The following is a 23,927-nucleotide window of genomic DNA, read 5'->3' on the forward strand; positions in this document are numbered from 1 at the left end:
CAATGGGCCATCCCAAGAGTGATCTACCCTCTTCCCTTGACTTCCTATTCTAGCCATCAACAGAAACTTAAAACCTCAATCTGGTACAGACCAATTTTTTTTTTTTACAGAGGTCTTAACCCCTCACTACTCAGAACTTGGGGACCATTCATAACATGGGATATGCTGCATATACATACATATATATATCAGCCTGTAGACCCCCTATCTTATGTGGACATGGTTGTGACTGTAAAGTTTTAGCAGTCTATGGAAGTCCATCCATCACCTGATCTGATTTTACAATCCTATTTGCATTTAGCTTCCCGTGCACTGTGAGGACCCCCCTGAACCATCATTGGTGGATCTGATCCTGCACAGCCCAATGCAAGTCATACGAGTGTAGTCATGTGCCCACCATGTAACGTGCCCGCCAGGTCTTTTATAACAAATACAAAATGTTTTATATATTTTAAACTTTTATTGAAAAAAAAAGTTATTTACAAAATCTACTAAAAATGCAAAAACACTCATGTACATATGAAGGCTGAGAGGTCACCAGGGACACTCACAATATACCGGGATAAAAGATCAGATACCAACCCCCTCCCCCCACCCCCCATATATAATTATAACAAACCAGTTACATTTCATAAGACACAATGGTGCAAAGTTACTCTGAAGCGAGGAGTAAAGCGGTCAGCTCGGTACTCCATGTGACCACACAATTTACAGTCCTGGAAAGGCAGAAAAAGATGGCGTCCATCTCCACACTGCAGAGGTAAAACCATGGCAGCCCACCACCTCTGCTCAGGAATCCTTCAAAAGTGCAGCATTATTGAAGTGTGGAGTCAGATGGAAGCTGGTAAGACACCACTTCAGCCACGCCTTAAGGTCAGACATATTCCTTGCCAGCTGATGATGGAGCCTTGGTCCGTGCTCCTCCCGTCTTTGGGTAACCACCTTTGGTGCTGTAGCCGGTTTTCCGGGGACACGAGCAGGCCAGGAGAGCACCACCAATCAGGGTCAAGAAAGAGCCAGCCCAGCCAAGGAAAACACCAGCACCGAATTCATACCTGGGGGGAGAAAGAGAAAGTTAGATAACCATCACGTGTTGGGGTTCTTGCTACCCCATCTAGTAGCAGAGGAAGGACAGCGGAGAAAGCAATACTGGAAGTGGCACTTACTTTGTGTTCACAGGAGTCAGAGGGTTGTAGAAGTCCCGGATGATTTGATTTCCGTACCAGGAGCAGGCAATGAGGGCCGCCAGACCTGCAGGCAAGACAATATACTATAAGTAAGGGTTCCACAAAAATCTGCCCCCTGCCAAAGACACCACCACAAAGACCTCTCCCTTAAAGCCCGTGTCACAAAAGGTTCCCTTTCCAATAACCCTGTCAGACCTCCCAGACAAAATGAGTCTTTACCATAAAGGCTTCCTCACCAAAAAAGCCTATGCCAGAAGCCTTCCCACCAGAGACCCCTTTGCCAATATAGCCTGCACCACAAGCCCTTCTAGCCAATAAAACACCATAGAGCTCCCACTAATAAAATCCATGCCAAAGGCCCATCCACCAATAAAGCCCACACTACAAAGACCTCCCACCACTAAAGTCCATGCCTTTCAAATGACCTCCCACTACCAAAACCCATCCCTTTCAAAGACCTATGCCAGGCATATGCAATTAGCGGACCTCCAGCTGTTGCAAAAACTACAAGTCCCATCATGCTCTGCCTCTGGGCGTCATGCTTGTGGATGTCAGAGTCTTGCTATGCCTCATGGGACTTTTAGTTCTGCAACAGTTGGAGGTCCACTAACTGAATATCCCTGACCTATGCCATCAATACCAAGCCCTTGTTGATATCAGTTTTCAGATTCTTCAGGTTTGGGCTCAGAGTCAACATTCCCCAGAGGTGCTAAAGGTTCACTCCATCCAAACTGAAGTCTGGTTTTAGCATCCAATGAACACTAAATCTAGGTTTCTTGTATCCGAGGATCTGGTGATCTGTGCCAAGTTTCTCGTTCTACAAAACCCACCTCAACCCTTGTAATGGGATCCCTCCCGTTCCTGCATGCCTTTATCTATAGATCTATTGGAAGTGGAAGACCAAAATCACCTCAATGCCTGGAAGTGTTACCCCAGAACAGCTGGGTATAGCACCCTCTATGAACAGATCCCACCCACAGCCTGGTACTCACCCCCCAGCAGAAAGATGAAGCCTCCAGTCATGGCAATCCGTGCCTTCTTCACCTTGTCATCACCCCCACATTTGGTGCACTTCATCCCCATGGTGGAAATGGCATGCCGACTACCCCGAGAACAATGGAGAGCACCATGAGAGCGCGGGTGGCCTGCAGGGCAGCTGTGGAGAGAAGAGAAGAGGATTAGTCACCTTCAATACTATGAGAACAAATCAGACTGTACTTTGCTTTTCAGGCCATGCACAGAGGAATAGTATAACAGCCAGACTTTTACCAGCAGCTCAGAGATAGCCCTTGTATTTCTGGTTTAAAGTGTCTCTAGCCAAAACGTCCCCCAGATTTGGATGGGGTGGAATGATCAGAACTTGTGCCCTTTGTCCCAGTGTCGTATGGACAGAAAGGTATGGGAAAGGCCTTTCCATTGTCACTAGAACAGGAAGTGGGGGAAATGTAGCTGGATAATTTCTGTTACTTCCTGATGGGTCTCTGGGACAAGAAATTTAGGGGAAATCTGATAGGACAAAACCTGGCAAAGCTACCAAATTCTTTCTCCAACCAACACTACAGCTTTGTCCAGTTACGCATTATAGCACTTCAGTGTCCAGCACCCCCCCGGAGAGAAAATGTTCAGAACATCTTCTGCCTTGTGTTCCCCCCAGTCCATGTTGCAGCTCTCCTCTAATGGCGGCCAGATCAGAACTCTACAGGAGAGCCTTATCTGCAGACCATCTAAAGGCCACAGACCAGCAATCTGAACCAGCACGCCAAGGACACCATTATGGCCTCAACCAGCACCCCAAGAGCCAGCACCCCAAGAGGGACCCCGTTATGACCCTCATATAAAATGTGAGCTTTTGGGGGTTGTTCAGAGCAAGAAACAGCTAGAAATTAGCTGCTGAGATTTACCGCCATTATGGAAAATCTCTGAACAGACAGTAATGTCCACATTCCTCTGCCCTGTAAAAGGTATAACCCTCCCGAGGGTAGGGAGATGCTTTCTGTGGATCACATTTCACATGACCAGGAAATCACGTGAGCAATCTATCCCACCCTCCCCCCCCAGGAGAGCCCTGAAGCCACCATACCTGGGCCTGCAGATTCTTGTCCTCGGCATCCAGCACATTTCTCACCGCAGGAGAAAAAAAAAAAAAAAACAAGCCTCCTTCCTCCTAGCACCAACACTACAGCTCACGGCATTGACATCTATCTCATCTTCCTCATACAATGCTACGGCTCATGTACCTGACATCAGTCTGAACATCTTCCCTGCCACACCCACCAGTCAGCCAGAACATTCTGACCAACAGGTAAAGTGAACATTAATGATCTGGTGACAATGACATTTGAAAGTGGGTGGGAATTATGAGGCAGCAAGTGAACATGTCCTTGAAGTTGGTCATTGCAGTTCATCGTATACGGGGATGTGGAGCCAGACCAGTCAGGGTGTCCATGCTGAACCCTGTCAACAGCTAAAAGCCCCTACAATGGGCACATGAGCCTCAGAACTGGGCCACAAAAGCAATGGAAGAAGGTTGCCTGGTCTGATGAACACAACGAGTTTGAGATATTGACTTGGTCTCCGAATTCTTCAGATCTCAATTCAAACAAACATCTGTGGGGTGTGCTGGAGAAACAAGTCCAAACCATGGAGGCCCCCACCTCCCAACTTACAGGACTTAAAAGATCTGCTACTGATAACACAGCACACCTTCAGAGGTCTAGTGGAGTCCAACTATGCCCCACCTCAAAACCAAATAAAAGATGGCCAGCACTGGAAAGTACTTCACACCCACAGAACTAACTTCAGAGCCAACCATCAGAATAAACCCCTTCACCTTAAAACTTGCCAAAACCTAAAAAACACAAAAACACAGAAAGCCACCATTCAGAAAACATACAATTCTCTCTTCAGTGAGCTTCTCAACACATGTGAGGAAATGTGACTACATCTCTCACCTTCATAAATAGACCTCCTATAACAGGAACGGTCTACAAGTGCATCTCATCAAGGGAGGATCCACCATTACTCATCAACTGCAACATATCAATCTTGGAAGGATTCTCATCTTTTGCCTTCCCAGAACAATTGTTCAAAGAGAAGGATAGATCATAGTGCTCACCGCTGTCCTATAGAAACATTTCTAAATAAAACGATTCCACTCACAAATCCCAAGCTTCATCCAACCAACAAGTGCAATCCCCCAAGGGGTGCGTAGAACTCATAGTGAGCCTGCTCATTTGTGAGGCTGTTGGAACTCTGTCCAAGTGGAACTGGTCTAAGTGACTACCAATTAAGGGGAGTGGTTAATTGCTCACAGGTGCTTGAGGCCTATATAACCTTGTGTAGAACTCATAGTGAGCCTGCTCATTTGTGAGGCTGTTGGCTCCTCAAGGCATCAGTAATCCCATGCTCCCTCCACACCCAATGTAAAGAAGTCCAGCAGCTTCTGAAGTGCAATGAAATCTACATCCTCCGATGGGTCCCATCCCCCCACTGGGAATATTTGATGCAGTTTTATGCATCTCTGTTTTGGCAAGTTGAGGGGATTTATTCTGGTGGAGGTCTTAGCTCTTCTGCACAGTTATGGTTTTGTCTGGTGGAATCGATGCCATGATGGGTCAGGGCTGTTCAGGTAGGAAGAGGGAGAGGGGACCTACTCAGTATTAGGTGGGTGGTCATAATGTTATGGCTGATTGGTGTGCAAGTCATGACCTGAGGAGCAGCTGGACATGAGCCATACCACAGGTTGTCTGTACATTGTCCCCCTAAATGCACCCCTGACCCCCACCTATACCACTGTACTACCCACCCTCCCTGAACACAGACCACGTGGCCCCCATTGTACCCCTGAGCACAGGCCACCATAACCCCCCCCCCCAGCACCAGACTACACCCTTCCAATGCCATACCCCCCAGCACAGGCCACCTGCCCCCCAAGCACCAGACTACACCCCCCTGTACAATACCCGAGCATAGGTCACCCTGCGCCCACACCCCCCCCCCCCAGCACCAGACCCCTGAGCACAGACCACCTTGCCGCCCCCCCCCCAGACCCCTGAGCACAGGCCACCCTGCTCCCCCCCCCCCCCCCCAGACTACACTATGCCCCCAGCACAGGCCACCATGCTCCCCCACTATAACACACCCCCCCTCCCCCCTCGAGCACCAGACTACACTACTCCCCAGTGCCATATCCCCAGCACAGGTCACCCTGCCCCCCTCCCAGCACCAGATTACACTCCCCCTGCACCATATCCCTGAGCACAGGTTAACCCTGCCGCCCCCCCCCCCAGCACCAGACTACACTATGCCCCCCCTGCACCATACACGCCCCCCCTCTGAGAACAGGCCACCCTGTCCCTCCCCCAACACCAGGACCGCATGTGACCACTTAGTACAAGTCCTGTGCACAGGGTGACCCCATAATCCCGGGGCAGACCGGCTCCTCTCCTCCAGATTGAATGACAGACAGGAGACTCCTTATCTTCACCGAGACGGAAAGTAACCGGAGAACCGAGCCGGATCAATTATACAGAAGATAGTTTTCCATAGACTCTGCACTACTCTGATCATGTATGGGAGGGGGGGGCCACATGTACAAAGGGGGGCCTGATCGGCCTGATCACACGTGAGGGGGGGCCTGATCACATGTACAGAGGGGGGCCTGATCACATGTACAGAGGAAGGGGAGCACTCACCCCGGGGGGGGGGTCTGATCACATGTACAGAGGAAGGGGGCACTCACCCCAGGGGGGGTCTGATCACATGTACAGAGGAAGGGGGGCACTCACCCGGGGGGGGGTCTGATCACATGTACAGAGGAAGGGGGGCACTCACCCCGGGGGGGGTCTGATCACATGTACAGAGGAAGGGGGGCACTCACCCGGGGGGGAGTCTGATCACATGTACAGAGGAAGGGGGGCACTCACCCCGGGGGGGGCCTGATCACATGTACAGAGGAAGGGGGGGCACTCACCCCGGGGGGGGCCTGATCACACGTACAGAGGAAGGGGGGCACTCACCCCGGGGGGGGCCCTGATCACACATACAGAGGAAGGGGGGCACTCACCCCAGGGGGGGGCCTGATACACGTACAGAGGAAGGGGGGCACTCACCCCAGGGGGGGCCTGATACACGTACAGAGGGGGACACTCACCCCAGGGGGGGCCTGATACACGTACAGAGGGGGACACTCACCCCAGGGGGGGCCCAAACACATGTACAGAGGGGGGGCACGATCACATGTACAGAGGGGGGGGGCAGACCACCCGTACAGACCAATCTCCTGCAGATTTCCCACTATGGGCAACCAATGTAAACCTACCAAATCCAGCCCCACACAGAGCGGGGAAATCTGAATGAGATTGTACAATCAGATTGCACCTGGTGTGTGCAGCATTAGACTATACACGGCCTCCAACATTCACCGTACTACAAGAGGGAGGGATAGTCTCCCTTCTACTGCTGCAGTATGAGGAGGAGGGACATCTGTACAATCAGCACTGAGGTGTGAGGAGTCAGGTGTTGTACTACGCAGCAGCATATGGCGGAGATGAGTCAGGACATCTAGGAGTCCCAGGTGACACAACAGTCACACCCCGAGAGGGGGGGAGGGGGTGGGTGAAGGGGGGAGGGGAGAGTTTCATAGAAACTGAACAGAGAATGAGAGGTAAACACAGGAGGAAACTACAACCCCCCCCCCCCCCCCCCCCCCCCCCCTACAAACTTCCTCCTCCGTCCAACCCAGAGAACAAATAACCACCAACCACACGTCACCCCAAGAGACCTGCTGAGGGGCAACTACTGCATTTCCTGCCCAATCACAGGGAAGCCTGAGAACCTTCTAGGGGCCCATAGCTCACCAACTAGCCCCAACGGGGGCAATTCACCAACTACCCCCCACTCCAACCTAAAGAACCTTCCAGAAGCTCCTTCATTCATAGGGCCCAGAGCTCACCGACTACCCCACCATCAACTAACCACAATGGGGCACCAACATAACCCCGTTATACAGTATAAATCATCCAATCAGCACACGGTATACGAGGGTAGAGGGTCCCCTCATACAATATGGGGGTCATATTGTGTAGTATAGGGCCGTGAAGTCCGTGTAGAGTGGCTCACACCTTCTGTAGAGGATTGGAGGCTCACGTGGCCTCCGCCCTCAGATAAGGGGGGTTATCAGTCCTTTCACTGACTTATCAGAAGATAACAGGTAACGGAAAACAGGTAACGGAAATGTCTGCACACCTGAGAAATGCCACAGGACACACCAACCGCCTTCCTGGGACCTTGCCTCATCTATAGGGGCATTTTAGGGACATGCTGAGCCTGGCATAGAGTCAGGAACACAGTCAATGCCGGGAGGAGAGGTGGGGGAGGGGGAGGAAAGTTCAAACTGAAACTGGTCTGACCGGTTCTGGGGAGCCAGAGAAAGAAATCGGCCACCGCCCAGCCAGCCCTCCGATCACCAACGTCTTACCAAGAGGAACTCAAGGCCCCCCCCGATAAACCACCATGGGGGGCCTCACCTGGGAATCCCGCCAAAACAACTGCCGTACAATGAGACTCAACCAGATCCACCCAACTGTACAAACAGCCAATACACCTGTTAAACCTGAGCCACCGTACAATAAACCACCGAACTGTACAATCAGCCACCCAACAAGATACCACCGAACCAGATCCACCCAACAAGATCCAGCAAGTCACCGTACAATAAACCACCGAACTGTACAATCAGCCACCCAACAAGATACCACCGAACCTGAGCCACCCAACAAGATCCAACAAGTCACCATATAACCAGAGCCACCCAACAACCAGATCCACCCAACCAATACACCTGCTGTACAATGAGCTACACTACAACCAGACCCACCCAGTCACCTCCCCATCAGAATAAACCCCTCCACCTTCCAATCACCCAACGTCACCATTGATGTCCCCACCAATATTCAAAGAGGATCTATCTATATATAATGAGTGGGGTGGAGGAGGAGACCTTGTCCTAAAGGCCCTCATTCACCACCAGGGAGGAGTAGTATGTGGATGATGGAGGTAGTAGGTGAGGGGGGAGTAGTAGATGGGGGTGGATGCTGGGAGTAGTAAGTGGTGGGTGGGAGGTGTTAGTAGGTAGATAGGGGGAGGGTGGAGGGGGTTGTAGTAGTAATAGATTGGGGGGGGGGGGATTTTTTGAGTAGTAGTAGGAGGAGGTGGGTGGGTGTAGTAGTAGGTGGGATGGAAGATGATGGGAGCAGTAGGCAGGGGGGGGGATGGGATTAGTACTCACCATCTAGCTGTAGTAGGTAGGGGATATTATGGGAGTAGTAGGTGAGGGAAGGGTGGATGGGGGTAGTAGTAGTAGGTGGGGGTGGATGATGGGAGTAGCAGTAGATGGGGGGTGATAGGCAGGGGGGAAATAAATGATGGGAGTAGCAGACGGGGGGGGGGGGGGGATAATGGGGGTAGTAGGTGGGAGATGGGAGGGTGGGATGATGGGGTAGTAGTACTTATGGGAGGGTGGTAGTAGGTGCAGGGGATGAAGGGGGAGTAGAAGATGATGGGGTAGTAGATGGGTGGGAGGATAATAGGGGTAGTAGTACTCACTGTCCAGCTGTAGTAGGGGGTGGGAGATGATGGGGGTAGTAGGTGGGGTGGATGATAGTAGTGGGTGGATGATGGGGGTAGTAGGTGGGGGGGGGTGGATGATGGGGGTAGTAGGTGGGGGGGGGTGGATGATGGGGGTAGTAGTAGTAGATGGGGGTAGTAGTACTCACCGTCCAGCTGTAGGAGGGAGTCATAGACCTTACACTGGATCTGGGGTGGTAGTAGTAGGTGGGGGGGGATGGATGATAGGGGTAGTAGTACTCACCGTCCAGCTGTAGGAGGGAGTCGTAGACCTTGCACTGGATCTGGGGTGGATGATGGGGGTAGTAGTAGTAGATTATGGGGGTAGTAGTATTGGGGGTGGATGATAGGGGTAGTAGTAGAGGATGGGGGTAGTAGGTGGAGGGTGGATGATGGGGGGAGTAGTAGTAGATGGGGGTGGTGGATGACGGGAGTAGTAGTAGATGATGGGGTAGTAGTACTCACCGTCCAGCTGTAGGAGGGAGTCGTAGACCTTGCACTGGATCTGGGGTGGATGATGGGGGTAGTAGTAGTAGATTATGGGGGTAGTAGTATTGGGGGTGGATGATAGGGGTAGTAGGTGGAGGGTGGATGATGGGGGGAGTAGTAGTAGATGGGGGTGGTGGATGACGGGAGTAGTAGTAGATGGGGTAGTAGTACTCACCGTCCAGCTGTAGGAGGGAGTCGTAGACCTTGCACTGGATCTGGAGTGGATGATGGGGGTAGTAGTAGTAGTAGTAGATGATGAGGGTAGTAGTAGTGGGGGTGGATGATAGAGGTAGTAGTAGAGGATGGGGGTAGTAGGTGGAGGGTGGATGATGGGAGTAGTAGTAAAGGATGATGGGGGTAGTAGTAGATTATAGGGTTAGTAGTAGGTGGGGGGTGGATGATGGGGGTAGTAGTAGATAGGGGTAGTAGTAGTAGAGGATGATGGGGGTAGTAGTAGTAGATGATGGGGGTAGTAGGTGGGGGGTGGATGATGGGGGTAGTAGTAGAGGATGATGGGAGTAGTAGTACTCACCGTCCAGCTGTAGGAGGGAGTCGTAGACCTTGCACTGGATCTGGCCGGTACTTTGGGTCACACAGGACATCCAGAGCCCCTGATAAATGGCCACCGCGGTGATGATGTTGTCTCCGGCGTACGATGACATCCTCCACTGCGGCATTATAGTCGCTGCGATCAGAGCGATCCATCCGATCAGACAAAGGACAAATCCCAACATCTGTAGCCCGGAATTCGCCATCTTCACCTCCGACCGACCGACCGACTAATGAGCTCACCTGAGACCGACCGCCCCCTTATATACCGCCCCGCCCCTCCCTCCCAGGTGAGAGTGTGACGTCACCAAAACCAGGCTCCGCCTGACGTCACCAAAACTCACAACACCGGTATCGGTGCTACAAAGAGTATCGGAGAGATCGGATGTGACTCACCGGAGACCCCGATCAATATTGTTATCAATATCCTCCTCCAATATATTATTATCATCACATTGTGTCCGATAATATCACTGAGCCCAGGAGCTGACACTCTAATGTCCCCTCCCCCACACTCATAACGATAGGAGGAAATCCGGGCTGATTGGTAGATTTCACTTTCTGTTATATTTATTTTCTCTATTTATTTATTTATATTTTTATTCATTTTATTTATTTTTATTTATTTCTATTGATATAAAAATGTTTTTATGAAGTTTTGTGTTTGTTGGATTTTGAATACACAAAAATGTGACCTCCGAAGACCTCCGATGACCTCCAAAGACCTCCAATAACCTCTGAAGACCTCCAAAGACCTCTGAAGACTTCCAAAGACCTCAGATGACCTCCGAAGACCTCCAATTACCTCTAAAGACCTCCAAAGACCTCAGATGACCTCCGAAGACCTCCGATGACCTCCAAAGACCTCCAATGACCTCTGAAGACCTCCAAAGACCTCTGAAGACTTCCAAAGACCTCAGATGACCTCCGAAGACCTCCAATGACCTCTGAAGACCTCCCATGACCTCCAAAGGCCTCCCATGAACTCTGAAGACCTCAGTTGACCTCCAATGACTCCGATGACCTCCAAAGACATCCAATGACCTCCAAAGACCACCGATGACCTCCGAAGACCCCTAATGACCTCCGATGCACATAGGAGGAAGCCTCTCTCTATCAGATTGATCAATGATGAGATATGAATTGATCTGGAGATTGCAGTGTATGGGGTGACAGAAGACATGTGGGGGATGGGAGTGTCACCTGTAATAGCAGTGCTGAGTATAAAGGTCTCGCACTGATAGGCTCTGGGTGTGGTCCTGTGTACACAAACACCTCCTTATCAGGTAATACAGCCAGCCGCACTCCTGTATATCTCAGTTTATACACCTTGTATATACCGATTATGATATACATTGTCACACGTCTTATGAGGGCTGAGATTGGCTGAGATTGGCAGATGTCTGAAGTCTCACATCTTCTGCCACCAGTACTGGTCACATAAAAGGAAAATAATCCCCACCATCCCATTTACTGATATCACTACTACTACTTCACTGGGGGCACATGGAATCTGCTCTACTCAGGGACCTGGAGTAGGAGAGGAACAATCACCTACCTCAGCTTTACCAAATCTGATCAGTCTCCATTCATGTTGGTATCTGTCAATGGTGGTTTCTACCATGGTGGTATCTGTCATTTGTAGTGTCTACCATGCTGGTATCTGTCAATGGTGGTGTCTACCATGGTGGTATCTGTCATTTGTAGTGTCTACCATGCTGGTATCTGTCAATGGTGGTGTCTACCATGGTGGTATCTGTCATTTGTAGTGTCTACCATGCTGGTATCTCTCAATGGTGGTGTCTACCATGGTGGTATCTGTCATTTGTAGTGTCTACCATGCTGGTATCTCTCAATGGTGGTGTCTACCATGGTGGTATCTGTCAATGGTGGTGTCTACCATGATTGTAGCTCTCAATGGTATTGTCTACCGTGATGGTATCTCTCAATGGTGGTGTCTACCATGGTGGTATCTGTCAATGGTGGTGCCTACCATGATGGTATATCTCAATGGTGGTGTCTACCACATGGTGGTATCTGTCAATTGTAGTGTCTACCATGTTAGTATCTCTCAATGGTGGTGTCTACCATGGTGGTATCTGTCAATGGTGGTGCCTACCATGATGGTATATCTCAATGGTGGTGTCTACCACATGGTGGTATCTGTCAATTGTAGTGTCTACCATGTTAGTATCTCTCAATGGTGGTGTCTACCATGGGGGTATCTGTCAATGGTGATGTCTACCATGATGGTATCTCTCAATGGTGGTGTCTATCAACTGTAGTATCTACCATGTTAGTATCTCTCAATGATGGTGTCTACCATGGTGGTATCTGTCAATGGTGGTGTATACCATAATGGTATCTCTCAATGGTAGTGTCTACCATGATGGTATCTCTCAATTGTGATGTCTACCATGGTGGTATCTGTCAATTGCAGTATCTACCGTGTTAGTATCTCTCAATGGTGGTGTCTACCATGGTGGTATCTGTCAATTGTAGTATCTACCATGTTAGTATCTCTCAATGGCGGTGTCTACCATGGTGGTATCTGTCAATGGTGGTTTCTACCATGATGGTATCTCTCAATGGTGGTGTCTAGTCTACCATATGGTGGTATCTATCAATTGTAGTATCTACTATGTTAGTATCTCTCAATGGTGGTGTCTACCATTAGGTATCTGTCAATTGTAGTGTCTACCATGTTAGTATCTCTCAATGGTGGTGTCTACCATGATGGTATCTCTCAATGGTGGTGTCTACCACATGGTGGTATCTATCAATTGTAGTATCTACCATGTTAGTATCTCTCAATGGTAGTGTCTACCATGGTGGTATCTGTCAATTGTAGTGTCTACCATGTTAGTATCTCTCAATGGTGGTGTCTACCATGATGGTATCTCTCAATGGTGGTGTCTACCACATGGTGGTATCTATCAATTGCTGTATCTACCATGTTAGTATCTCTCAATGGTAGTGTCTACCATGGTGGTATCTGTCAATTGTAGTGTCTACCATGTTAGTATCTCTCAATGGTGGTGTCTACCATGGTGGTATCTGTCAATGGTGGTGTCTACCATGATTGTATCTCTCAATGGTAGTGTCTACCATGATGGCATCTCTCAATGGTGGTGTCTGCCACATGTATCTATCAATTGTAGTATCTACCATGTTAGTATCTCTCAATGGTGGTGTCTACCATGGTGGTATCTGTCAATTGTAGTGTCTACCATGTTAAAATATCTCTCGATGGTGGTGTCTACCATGGGGGTGTCTGCTATGGTGGTATCTGTCAATTGTAGTATCTACTATGTTAGTATCTCTCAATGGTGGTGTCTACCATGGTGGTATCTGTCAATTGTAGTGTCTACCATGTTAGTATCTCTCAATGGTGGTGTCTACCATGGTGGTATCTGTCAATGGTGGTGTCTACCATGCTGCTATCTCTCACTGGTAGTGTTTACCATGGTAGTATCTCTCAATGGTGGTGTCTACCATGGTGGTATCTTTCAATGGTGGTGTTTACCATGCTGGTATCTCTCAATAGTGGCGTCTACCATGGTAGTATCTCTCATTGGAAGTGTCTTCCATAGTGGTATCACTTAATGTTGGTGTCTGCCATGGTGGTATCTTTCACATAGCATTGTTCACCATAAAGGTATCTCGCATATGGCGGAGTCCGCCATAGCAGTATCTCCCAATGGTGGGGTCTACCATGATGGTATCTCCCAATGGTGGGGTCTACCATGATGGTATCTCCCAATGGTGGGGTCTACCATGATGGTATCTCCCAATGGCGGGGTCTACCATGATGGTATCTTTCAATGGTGGGATCTACCATGGTGGTATCTCTCACATGGCAGTCTCTGATTGGGGCTCTTTAGATATCGGTCTCTCTGGTTCTGGCGCACCACTGCGATGGAATAGCAGAGCAGGTTGACCAATCAGCGAAGCACAATGGTCTTGTGCCCAATGTACCACATAAAATATGATGGCCGTACCATACAAAGGTTGGGGTGGCACATGTGGTCTGTGTGTTCACTGATTGGTTCATCATCCCTGTTACAGTTCGAGGACATTCCATCAGCTGGTTGTTGGCTTACAGTGGGGAGGAGCTTACGATCACTGTCCGGTATTGTGGATGTGTAGAAGATGGAGCTGGAAACACTAAGGGGGTCAATCTATCAACGTTTTCACCCAAGTTTCACCCATATTGTACTGTACATATACGGTAATTGCATTAGAAAAATGGATAAGTCATAGGTGAACTTTGTCGTGATTTTGGGTGAAAACATAAGTAGTCCCCTGATTGGTGATCTAATTCAGCACAATGTTTTATATTTTGGCTTATCTAGTAATCCTACTTGTGAGAAGACCACCCTGGAACCTCTACTGGTGAGAAGACCACCCTGCAACCTCCCTCTACTGGTGAGAAGACCACCGTGCAACCTCCCTCTACTGATGATAAGACCACCCTGTAACCTCCCTCTACTGGTCAGAAGACGACCCTGCAACCTACCTCTACTGGTGAGAAGACCACCCTGCAACCTCCCTCTATTGGTGAGAAAACCACCCTGCAACCTCCCCCTTATTGTGAGAAGACCACACTGCAACCTACCTCTACTGGTGAGATGAGCACCGTGCAACCTCCCTCTACTGGTGAGAAGACCACCCTGCAACCTACCTTCACTGGTAAGATGTCCACCCTGCAACCTCCCTGAACTAGTAAGATGACCACCCTGAAACCTCCCTCTACTGGTGAGATGATTTACCCTGCAACCTCCCTCTACTGGTGAGATGACCACCCTACGACCTCCCTCTACTGGTGAGATTACCACCCTGAAACCTACCTTCACTGGTGAGATGACCACCCTGCAACCTCCCTCTACTGGTGAGAATACCACCCTGAAACCTATCTTCACTGGTGAGATGACCACCCTGCAACCTCCCTCTACTGGTGAGATGACCACCCTGCAACCTCCCTCTACTGGTGAGATGATCACCCTGCAACCTACCTTCACTGGTAAGATGACCACCCTGCAACCTCCCTCTACTGGTGAGATGACCACCCTGCAACCTCCCTCTAGTGGTGAGATTACCACCCTGCAACCTAACTTCACTGATGAGATGACCACCCTGCAACCTACCTCTACTGGTGAGAAGACCACCCTGCAGCCTCCCTCTACTGGTGAGAAGACCACCCTGCAACCTACCTTCACTGGCGAGAAGACCACCCTGCAACCTCCCTCTACTGGTGAGAAGACCACCCTGCAACCTCCCTCTATTGGTGAGAAGACCACCCTGCAACATCCCCCTTATTGTGAGAAGACCACACTGCAACCTACCTCTACTGGTGAGATGACTACCCTGCAACCTCCCTCTACTGGTGAGAAGACCAACCTGCAACCTACCTTCACTGGTGAGATGACCACCCTGCAACCTCCCTCTACTGGTGAGATCACCCTGCAACCTACCTTCACTGGTGAGATGACCACCCTGCAACCTCCCTCTACTGGTGAGATGACCACCCTGCAACCTACCTTCACTGGTAAGATGACCACACTGCAACCTCCCTCTACTGGTGAGAAGATCACCCTGCAACCTACCTTCACTGGTGAGATGACCACCCTGCAACCTCCCTCTGCTGGTGAGATGAGCACCCTGCAACCTACCTTCACTGGTGAGATGAGCACCCTGCAACGTCCCTCTACTGCTGAGAAGACCACCCTGCAACCTCCCTCTACTGGTGAGAAGACCACCCTGCAACCTCCCTCTACTGGTGAGAAGACCACCCTGCAACCTCCCTCTACTGGTGAGAAGACCACCCTGCAACCTACCTTCACTGGTGAGAAGACCACCCTGCAACCTCCCTTCACTGGTGAGAAGACCACCCTGCAACCTCCCTCTACTGGTGAGAAGACCACCCTGCAGCCTCCCTCTACTGGTCAGAAGATGACCCTGCAACCTAACTCTACTGGTGAGAAGACCACACTGCAACCTACCTCTAGTGGTGAGATTACCACCCTGCAAACTACCTTCACTGGTGAGATGACCACCCTGCAACCTACCTCTACTGGTGAGATGACCACCCTGCAACCTCCCTTCACTGGTGAGAATACCACCCTGCACCCTCCCTCTACTGGTGAGAAGACCACCCTGCAACCTCCCTCTACTGGTGAGAAGACCACCCTGCAACCTCCCTCTACTGGTCAGAAGACCACCCTGCAACCTACCTCTACTGGTGAGAAGACCACCCTGCAACCTCCCTCTATTGGTGAGAAGACCACCCTGCAACCTCCCCCTTATTGTGAGAAGACCACACTGCAACCTACCTCTACTGGTGAGATGACCACCCTGCAACCTCCCTCTACTGGTGAGAAGACCACCCTGCAACCTCCCTCTACTGGTGAGAAGACCACCCTGCAACCTACCTTCACTGGTGAGAAGACCACCCTGCAACCTCCCTTCACTGGTGAGAAGACCACCCTGCAACCTCCCTCTACTGGTGAGAAGACCACCCTGCAACCTCCCTCTACTGGTGAGAAGACCACCCTGCAACCTCCCTCTACTGGTCAGAAGACGACCCTGCAACCTACCTCTACTGGTGAGAAGACCACCCTGCAACCTCCCTCTATTGGTGAGAAAACCACCCTGCAACCTCCCCCTTATTGTGAGAAGACCACACTGCAACCTACCTCTACTGGTGAGATGACCACCCTGCAACCTCCCTCTACTGGTGAGAAGACCAACCTGCAACCTACCTTCACTGGTGAGATGACCACCCTGCAACCTCCCTCTACTGGTGAGAAGATCACCCTGCAACCTACCTTCACTGGTGAGATGACCACCCTGCAACCTCCCTCTACTGGTGAGATGACCACCCTGCAACCTACCTTCACTGGTAAGATGACCACATTGCAACTTCCCTCTATTGGTGAGATGACCACTCTGGGACCTCCCTCTACTGGTGAGATGATTACCCTGCAACCTCCTGGGTCACCATCTCTCTCTACACGAGGTGGTCCCTTCAGTGCTCTGACACAACACGTCCCCTCCTGGGTCACCATCTCTCTACACCAGGTGGTCCCTTCAATGCTCTGACACAACACGTCCCCTCCTGGGTCACCATCTCTCTCTACACCAGGTGGTCCCTTCAATGCACTGACACAACATGTCCCCTCCTGGGTCACAATCTCTCTCTACACCAGGTGGTCCCTTCAGTGCTCTGACACAACACGTCTCCTCCTGGGTCACCATCTCTCTCTACACCAGGTGGTCCCTTCAGTGCTCTGACACAACTCGTCCCCTCCAGGGTCACCATCTCTCTCTACACCAGGTGGTCCCTTCAATGCTCTGACACAACACGTCCCCTCCTGGGTCACAGTCTCTCTCTACACCAGGTGGTCCCTTCAATGCTCTGACACAACACGTCCCCTCCTGGGTCACAGTCTCTCTCTACACCAGGTGGTCCCTTTAATGCTCCGACTCAACATGTCCCCTCCTGGGTCACCATCTCTCGCTACACCAGGTGGTCCCTTCAATGCTCTGACTCAACATGTCCCCTCCTGGGTCACCATCTCTCTACACCAGGTGGTCCCTTCAATGCTCTGACACAACACGTCCCCTCCTGGGTCACCATCTTTCTCTACACCAGGTGGTCCCTTCAATGCTCTGACTCAACACGTCTCCTCCTGGGTCACCATCGCTCTCTACACCAGGTGGTCCCTTCAGTGCTCTGACACAACACGTCCCCTCCTGGGTCACCATCTCTCTCTACACCAGGTGGTCCCTTCAATGCTCTGACACAACACGTCCCCTCCTGGGTCACCATCTCTCTCTACACCAGGTGGTCCCTTCAATGCACTGACTCAACATGTCCCCTCCTGGGTCACAGTCTCTCTCTACACCAGGTGGTCCCTTCAGTGCTGTGACACAACACGTCCCCTCCTGGGTCACCATCTCTCTCTACACCAGGTGGTCCCTTCAATGCACTGACTCAACACGTCTCCTCCTGGGTCACCATCTCTCTCTACACCAGGTGGTCCCTTCAGTTCTCTGATACAACACGTCCCCTCCTGGGTCACAATCTCTCTACACCAGGTGGTCCCTTCAGTGCTCTGACACAACACGTCCCCTCCTGGGTCACAGTCTCTCTCTACAACAGGTGGTCCCTTCAGTGCTCTGACACAACACGTCCCCTCCTGGGTCACCATCTCTCTCTACACCAGGTGGTCCCTTCAGTGCTCTGACACAACATGTCCCCTCCTGGGTCACCATCTCTCTCTACACCAGGTGGTCCCTTCAGTGCTCTGACACAACATGTCCCCTCCTGGGTCACCATCTCTCTACACCAGGTGGTCCCTTCAGTGCTCTGACACAACATGCCCCCTCCTGGGTCACCGTCTCTCTACACCAGGTGGTCCCTTCAATGCTCTGACACAACACGTCCCCTCCTGGGTCACCGTCTCTCTACACCAGGTGGTCCCTTCTAAGCTCTGACACAACACGTCCCCTCCTGGGTCACCATCTCTCTCTACACCAGGTGGTCCCTTCAATGCTCTGACACAACACGTCCCCTCCTGGGTCACAGTCTCTCTCTACATCAGGTGGTCCCTTCAATGCACTGACTCAACATGTCCCCTCCTGGGTCACAGTCTCTCTCTACACCAGGTGGTCCATTCAATGCTCTGACACAACACGTCCCCTCCTGGGTCACCATCTCTCTCTACACCAGGTGGTCCATTCAGTGCTCTGACACAACATGTCCCCTCCTGGGTCACCATCTCTCTACACCAGGTGGTCCCTTCAGTGCTCTGACACAACATGTCCCCTCCTGGATCACCGTCTCTCTACACCAGGTGGTCCCTTCAATGCTCTGACACAACACGTCCCCTCCTAGGTCACCGTCTCTCTACACCAGGTGGTCCCTTCAATGCTCTGACACAACACGTCCCCTCCTGGGTCACCATCTCTCTCTACACCAGGTGGTCCCTTCAATGCTCTGACACAACACGTCCCCTCCTGGGTCACCATCTCTCTCTACACCAGGTGGTCCCTTCAATGCTCTGACACAACACGTCCCCTCCTGGGTCACAGTCTCTCTCTACACCAGGTGGTCCCTTCAATGCTCTGACACAACATGTCCCCTCCTGGGTCACAGTCTCTCTCTACACCAGGTGGTCCCTTCAATGCACTGACTCAACATGTCCCCTCCTGGGTCACCATCTCTCTCTACACCAGGTGGTCCCTTCAGTGCTCTGACACAACATGTCCCCTCCTGGGTCACCATCTCTCTCTACACCAGGTGGTCCCTTCAATGCTCTGACACAACACGTCCCCTCCTGGGTCACAGTCTCTCTCTACACCAGGTGGTCCCTTCAATGCTCTGACACAACATGTCCCCTCCTGGGTCACCATCTCTCTCTACACCAGGTGGTCCCTTCAATGCACTGACACAACACGTCCCCTCCTGGGCCACAGTCTCTCTCTACACCAGGTGGTCCCTTCAATGCACTGACACAACATGTCCCCTCCTGGGCCACAGTCTCTCTCTACACCAGGTGGTCCCTTCAATGCTCTGACACAACATGTCCCCTCCTGGGTCACCATCTCTCTCTACACCAGGTGGTCCCTTCAATGCACTGACACAACATGTCCCCTCCTGGGTCACCATCTCTCTCTACACCAGGTGGTCCCTTCAGTGCACTCCAGTCCAAACAGCACGGACAGTTCCGCTCCCGGCTTGCCTTGATTCCGTTCCACAAACCTGCACAGGAGGCTCTGACCACTCCGCTAGGCTCCATTGCACCATGACATTACCCGACATGCTCCGGCACACACTGTAGTAAACACTCAGATGGTCCCGGCCGGCTCCGGAGCAGAACTTCCGAGCCGAGTGTCACAGCCATATTTCTTACTGGCAACCTTTTCCTGTCACTGGCAGGAGAAAAGTGCCAGTTTTTTACTGGCTGCCAGTAAAATACTGATGGTTGGCCACACTGTACCCTGGTAAGATGGCCATCCTGCACCTTTCCTCTCCTGGTGACATGGTCATCCTGTACCTTCCCTCTCCTGGTGACATGGCCATCTGCACCTTCACTCTACTAGTGACATGGTCATCCTGCACCTACACTCTACTGGTGACATGGCCATCCTGCACCTTCCCTCTCCTGGTGACATGGTCATCCTGCACCTTCCCTCTCCTGGTGACATGGTCATCCTGCACCTTCCCTCTCCTGGTGACATGGTCATCCTGCACCTTCCCTCTCCTGGTGACATGGCCATCCTGCACCTTCACTCTACTGGTGACATGGTCATCCGTCACCTTCCCTCTCCTGATGACATGGCCATCCTGCACCTTCCCTCTCCTGGTGACATGGCCATCCTGCACCTTCCCTCTCCTGGTGACATGGTCATCCTGCACCTTCCCTCTCCTGGTGACATGGTCATCCTGCACCTTTCCTCTCCTGGTGACATGGCCATCCTGCACCTTCCCTCTCCTGGTGACATGGCCATCCTGCACCTTTCCTCTCCTGGTGACATGGCCATCTGCACCTTCACTCTACTGGTGACATGGTCATCCTGCACCTTCCCTCTCCTGGTGACATGGTCATCTGCTCCTTCACTCTACTGGTGACATGGCCATCCTGCACCTTCACTCTACTGGTGACATGGTCATCTGCACCTTCACTCTACTGGTGAGATGGCCATCCTGCACCTTCACTCTACTGGTGACATGGCCATCTGCACCTTCACTCTACTGGTGACATGGTCATCCTGCACCTTCACTCTACTGGTGACATGGTCATCCTGCACCTTCACTCTACTGGTGACATGGCCATCTGCACCTTCACTCTACTGGTGACATGGCCATCTGCACCTTCACTCTACTGGTGACATGGTCATCCTGCACCTTCACTCTACTGGTGACATGGCCATCTGCACCTTCACTCTACTGGTGACATGGTCATCCTGCACCTTCACTCTACTGGTGACATGGCCATCTGCACCTTCCCTCTACTGGTGACATGGCCATCCTGCACCTTCCCTCTACTGGTGACATGGTCATCCTGCACCTTCACTCTACTGGTGACATGGTCATCTGCACCTTCACTCTACTGGTGACATGGTCATCCTGCACCTTCACTCTACTGGTGACATGGTCATCTGCACCTTCACTCTACTGGTGACATGGTCATCCTGCACCTTCACTCTACTGGTGACATGGTCATCCTGCACCTTCACTCTACTGGTGACATGGCCATCCTGCACCTTCACTCTACTGGTGACATGGTCATCCTGCACCTTCACTCTACTGGTGACATGGCCATCCTGCACCTTCACTCTACTGGTGACATGGTCATCCTGCACCTTCACTCTACTGGTGACATGGCCATCCTGCACCTTCACTCTACTGGTGACATGGTCATCTGCACCTTCACTCTACTGGTGACATGGCCATCCTGCACCTTCACTCTACTGGTGACATGGCCATCCTGCACCTTCACCCTACTGGTTACACGGCCACCCTACATCCTAACCCCCACCTCCTGCCTAGTGGTAAGAAAAGTGTCACATCTCTCTGGGGCCCCCTGCTGGTAAGGGAGTTGTCACATCTCTCTGGGGCCCCCTGCTGGTAAGGGAGGTGTCACATCTCTCTGGGGCCCCCTGCTGGTAAGGGAGGTGTCACATCTCTCTGGGGCCCCCTGCTGGTAAGGGAGGTGTCACATCTCTCTGGGGCCCCCTGCTGGTAAGGGAGGTGTCACATCTCTCTGGGGCCCCCAGCTGGTAAGGGAGGTGTCACATCTCTCTGGGGCCCCCTGCTGGTAAGGGAGGTGTCACATCTCTCTGGGGCCCCCTGCTGGTAAGGGAGGTGTCACATCTCTCTGGGGCCCCTTGCTGGTTTGCACCACACTGTAACCTACCCCAGATAGGAAAAGCATTCGATAAACTTGTTTTTAAGGTGCCCTCAAGAGATTTTTATCTTCTGCACTCGCTGTGGTGACGGGATGAGTTCTGAGACTTTCCCCTTATAACGGTCAAGGAGGGTTGCCAACCAATAGTGATCCTTCTCCTTCACGTATTCTTGGGTCCTTTCGCAGGTTTTGAAGCATGAGGGGGCCCATGTACCGCAAATTTGTGGAGGCATGAGAAGCAAACTCCTCAGGGCAGGGGCAGATCCGGGGGGGGGGCAACGGGGCAATTGCCCCCCTCCGAGAAATTAGTGATGGACAGGCCAGTCAGGGGAGGAGTGTGCGGGCGGGCCAGTCAGCGGGAGTTGGCAGGTGAGTGTGCCGGCGGGCCGGTTGGCAGGTGAGCAGAGGTGCTGGCCAGTCAGCGGGAGTTGGCAGGTGAGTGAGCGCGCCTGAGCGGGCACTGCAGGTCGGCGGATGAATAAGGGGGGAGTAAGTAGGTGAGTGTTCGGGCGGGCGGGGCAATTATCGAGTAAGTGGGCGGGCCGGTCGGCATGAGAGTGGAGGTGCTGGCCAGTCAGAGAGCCAGTGGGCGGGGAGCAGAGAGATGACATCATCTCTCACCGCCCGCCCTGCATCACTGCAGTTCCCCCCTGACTGTGCAGCCGCGGGCAGCAGAGAGATGACATCATCTCTCTGCTTCCTGCCTTCCCTCTGACAAGTGACAATCTGCATCTTAGCAGGCCAATGACAATCCGCAACATGTGGCAAGTGACACGCTCAGGGCTCCCACTGATTCTGCATTATGATGACTTGAACCATTTCAATTTATATTACAATGTAATAGTAGAAATAATGCGCTTCAATCATCCTGACACCATAACAACCATGGTGCCGGGATGATGAAAGCGCCAACACCAGCCACTGCCCCCATAACTTTAAAGCTAATAAAGGGTCTGGAGGATCTTAGTTATGAGGAAAGGTTGTGAGCTCTGAACTTATTCTCTCTGGAGAAGAGATGCTTGAGAGGGGATATGATTTCATTGTATAAATACCGGACTGGTGACCCCACAATATATAAATACCGGACTGGTGACCCCACAATATACAAATACCGGACTGGTGACCCTACAATATATAAATACCGGACTGGTGACCCCACAATATACAAATACCGGACTGGTGACCCCACAATATACAAATACCGGACTGGTGACCCCACAATATACAAATACCGGACTGGTGACCCCACAATATATAAATACCTGACTGGTGACCCCACAATATATAAATACCGGACTGGTGACCCCACAATATACAAATACCGGACTGGTGACCCCACAATATACAAATACCGGACTGGTGACCCCACAATATATAAATACCGGACTGGTGACCCCACAATATATAAATACCGGACTGGTGACCCCACAATATACAAATACCGGACTGGTGACCCCACAATATATAAATACCTGACTGGTGACCCCACAATATATAAATACCGGACTGGTGACCCCACAATATACAAATACCGGACTGGTGACCCCACAATATACAAATACCGGACTGGTGACCCCACAATATACAAATACTGGACTGGTGACCCCACAATATATAAATACCGGACTGGTGACCCCACAATATATAAATACCGGACTGGTGACCCTACAATATATAAATACCGGACTGGTGACCCCACAATATATAAATACCGGACTGGTGACCCTACAATATATAAATACCGGACTGGTGACCCCACAATATACAAATACCGGACTGGTGACCCCACAATATATAAATACCGGACTGGTGACCCCACAACATACAAATACCGGACTGGTGACCCCACAATATATAAATACCGGACTGGTGACCCCACAATAGGGATAAAAGTTTTTCGCAGAAGAGAGTTTAATAAGACTCGTGGCCACTCATTACAATTAGAAGAAAAGAGGTTTAACCTTAAACTATGTAGAGGGTTCTTTATTGTAATGCCCTGTACACACGGTCGGATTTTCCGATGGAAAATGTCCGATCGGAGCGTGTTGTCGGAAATTCCGACCGTGTGTGGGCTCCATCGGACATTTTCCATCAGATTTTCCGACACACAAAGTTGGAGAGCAGGAGATAAAATTTTCCGACAACAAAATCCGTTGTGGGA

General features: G+C 51.3%; 1 protein-coding gene across 1 annotated transcript; it reads right to left on the reverse strand.

The window, feature by feature from the left end:
* Nucleotides 1–440: 440 nt before the first annotated feature.
* On the reverse strand, nucleotides 441–10,113 carry CLDN7 (claudin 7). Its single transcript, XM_073623502.1, is given in 5 exon segments — nucleotides 441–1,055; nucleotides 1,167–1,251; nucleotides 2,180–2,281; nucleotides 2,284–2,343; nucleotides 9,835–10,113. Coding segments are annotated over 5 exon segments (651 nt in total). The 5' UTR covers nucleotides 10,058–10,113; the 3' UTR covers nucleotides 441–874.
* Nucleotides 10,114–23,927: the final 13,814 nt, after the last annotated feature.

This window comes from Aquarana catesbeiana, linkage group LG03, assembly GCF_042186555.1.
Source record: "Aquarana catesbeiana isolate 2022-GZ linkage group LG03, ASM4218655v1, whole genome shotgun sequence".
In the NCBI taxonomy this organism is placed as follows: Eukaryota; Metazoa; Chordata; class Amphibia; order Anura; family Ranidae; genus Aquarana; species Aquarana catesbeiana.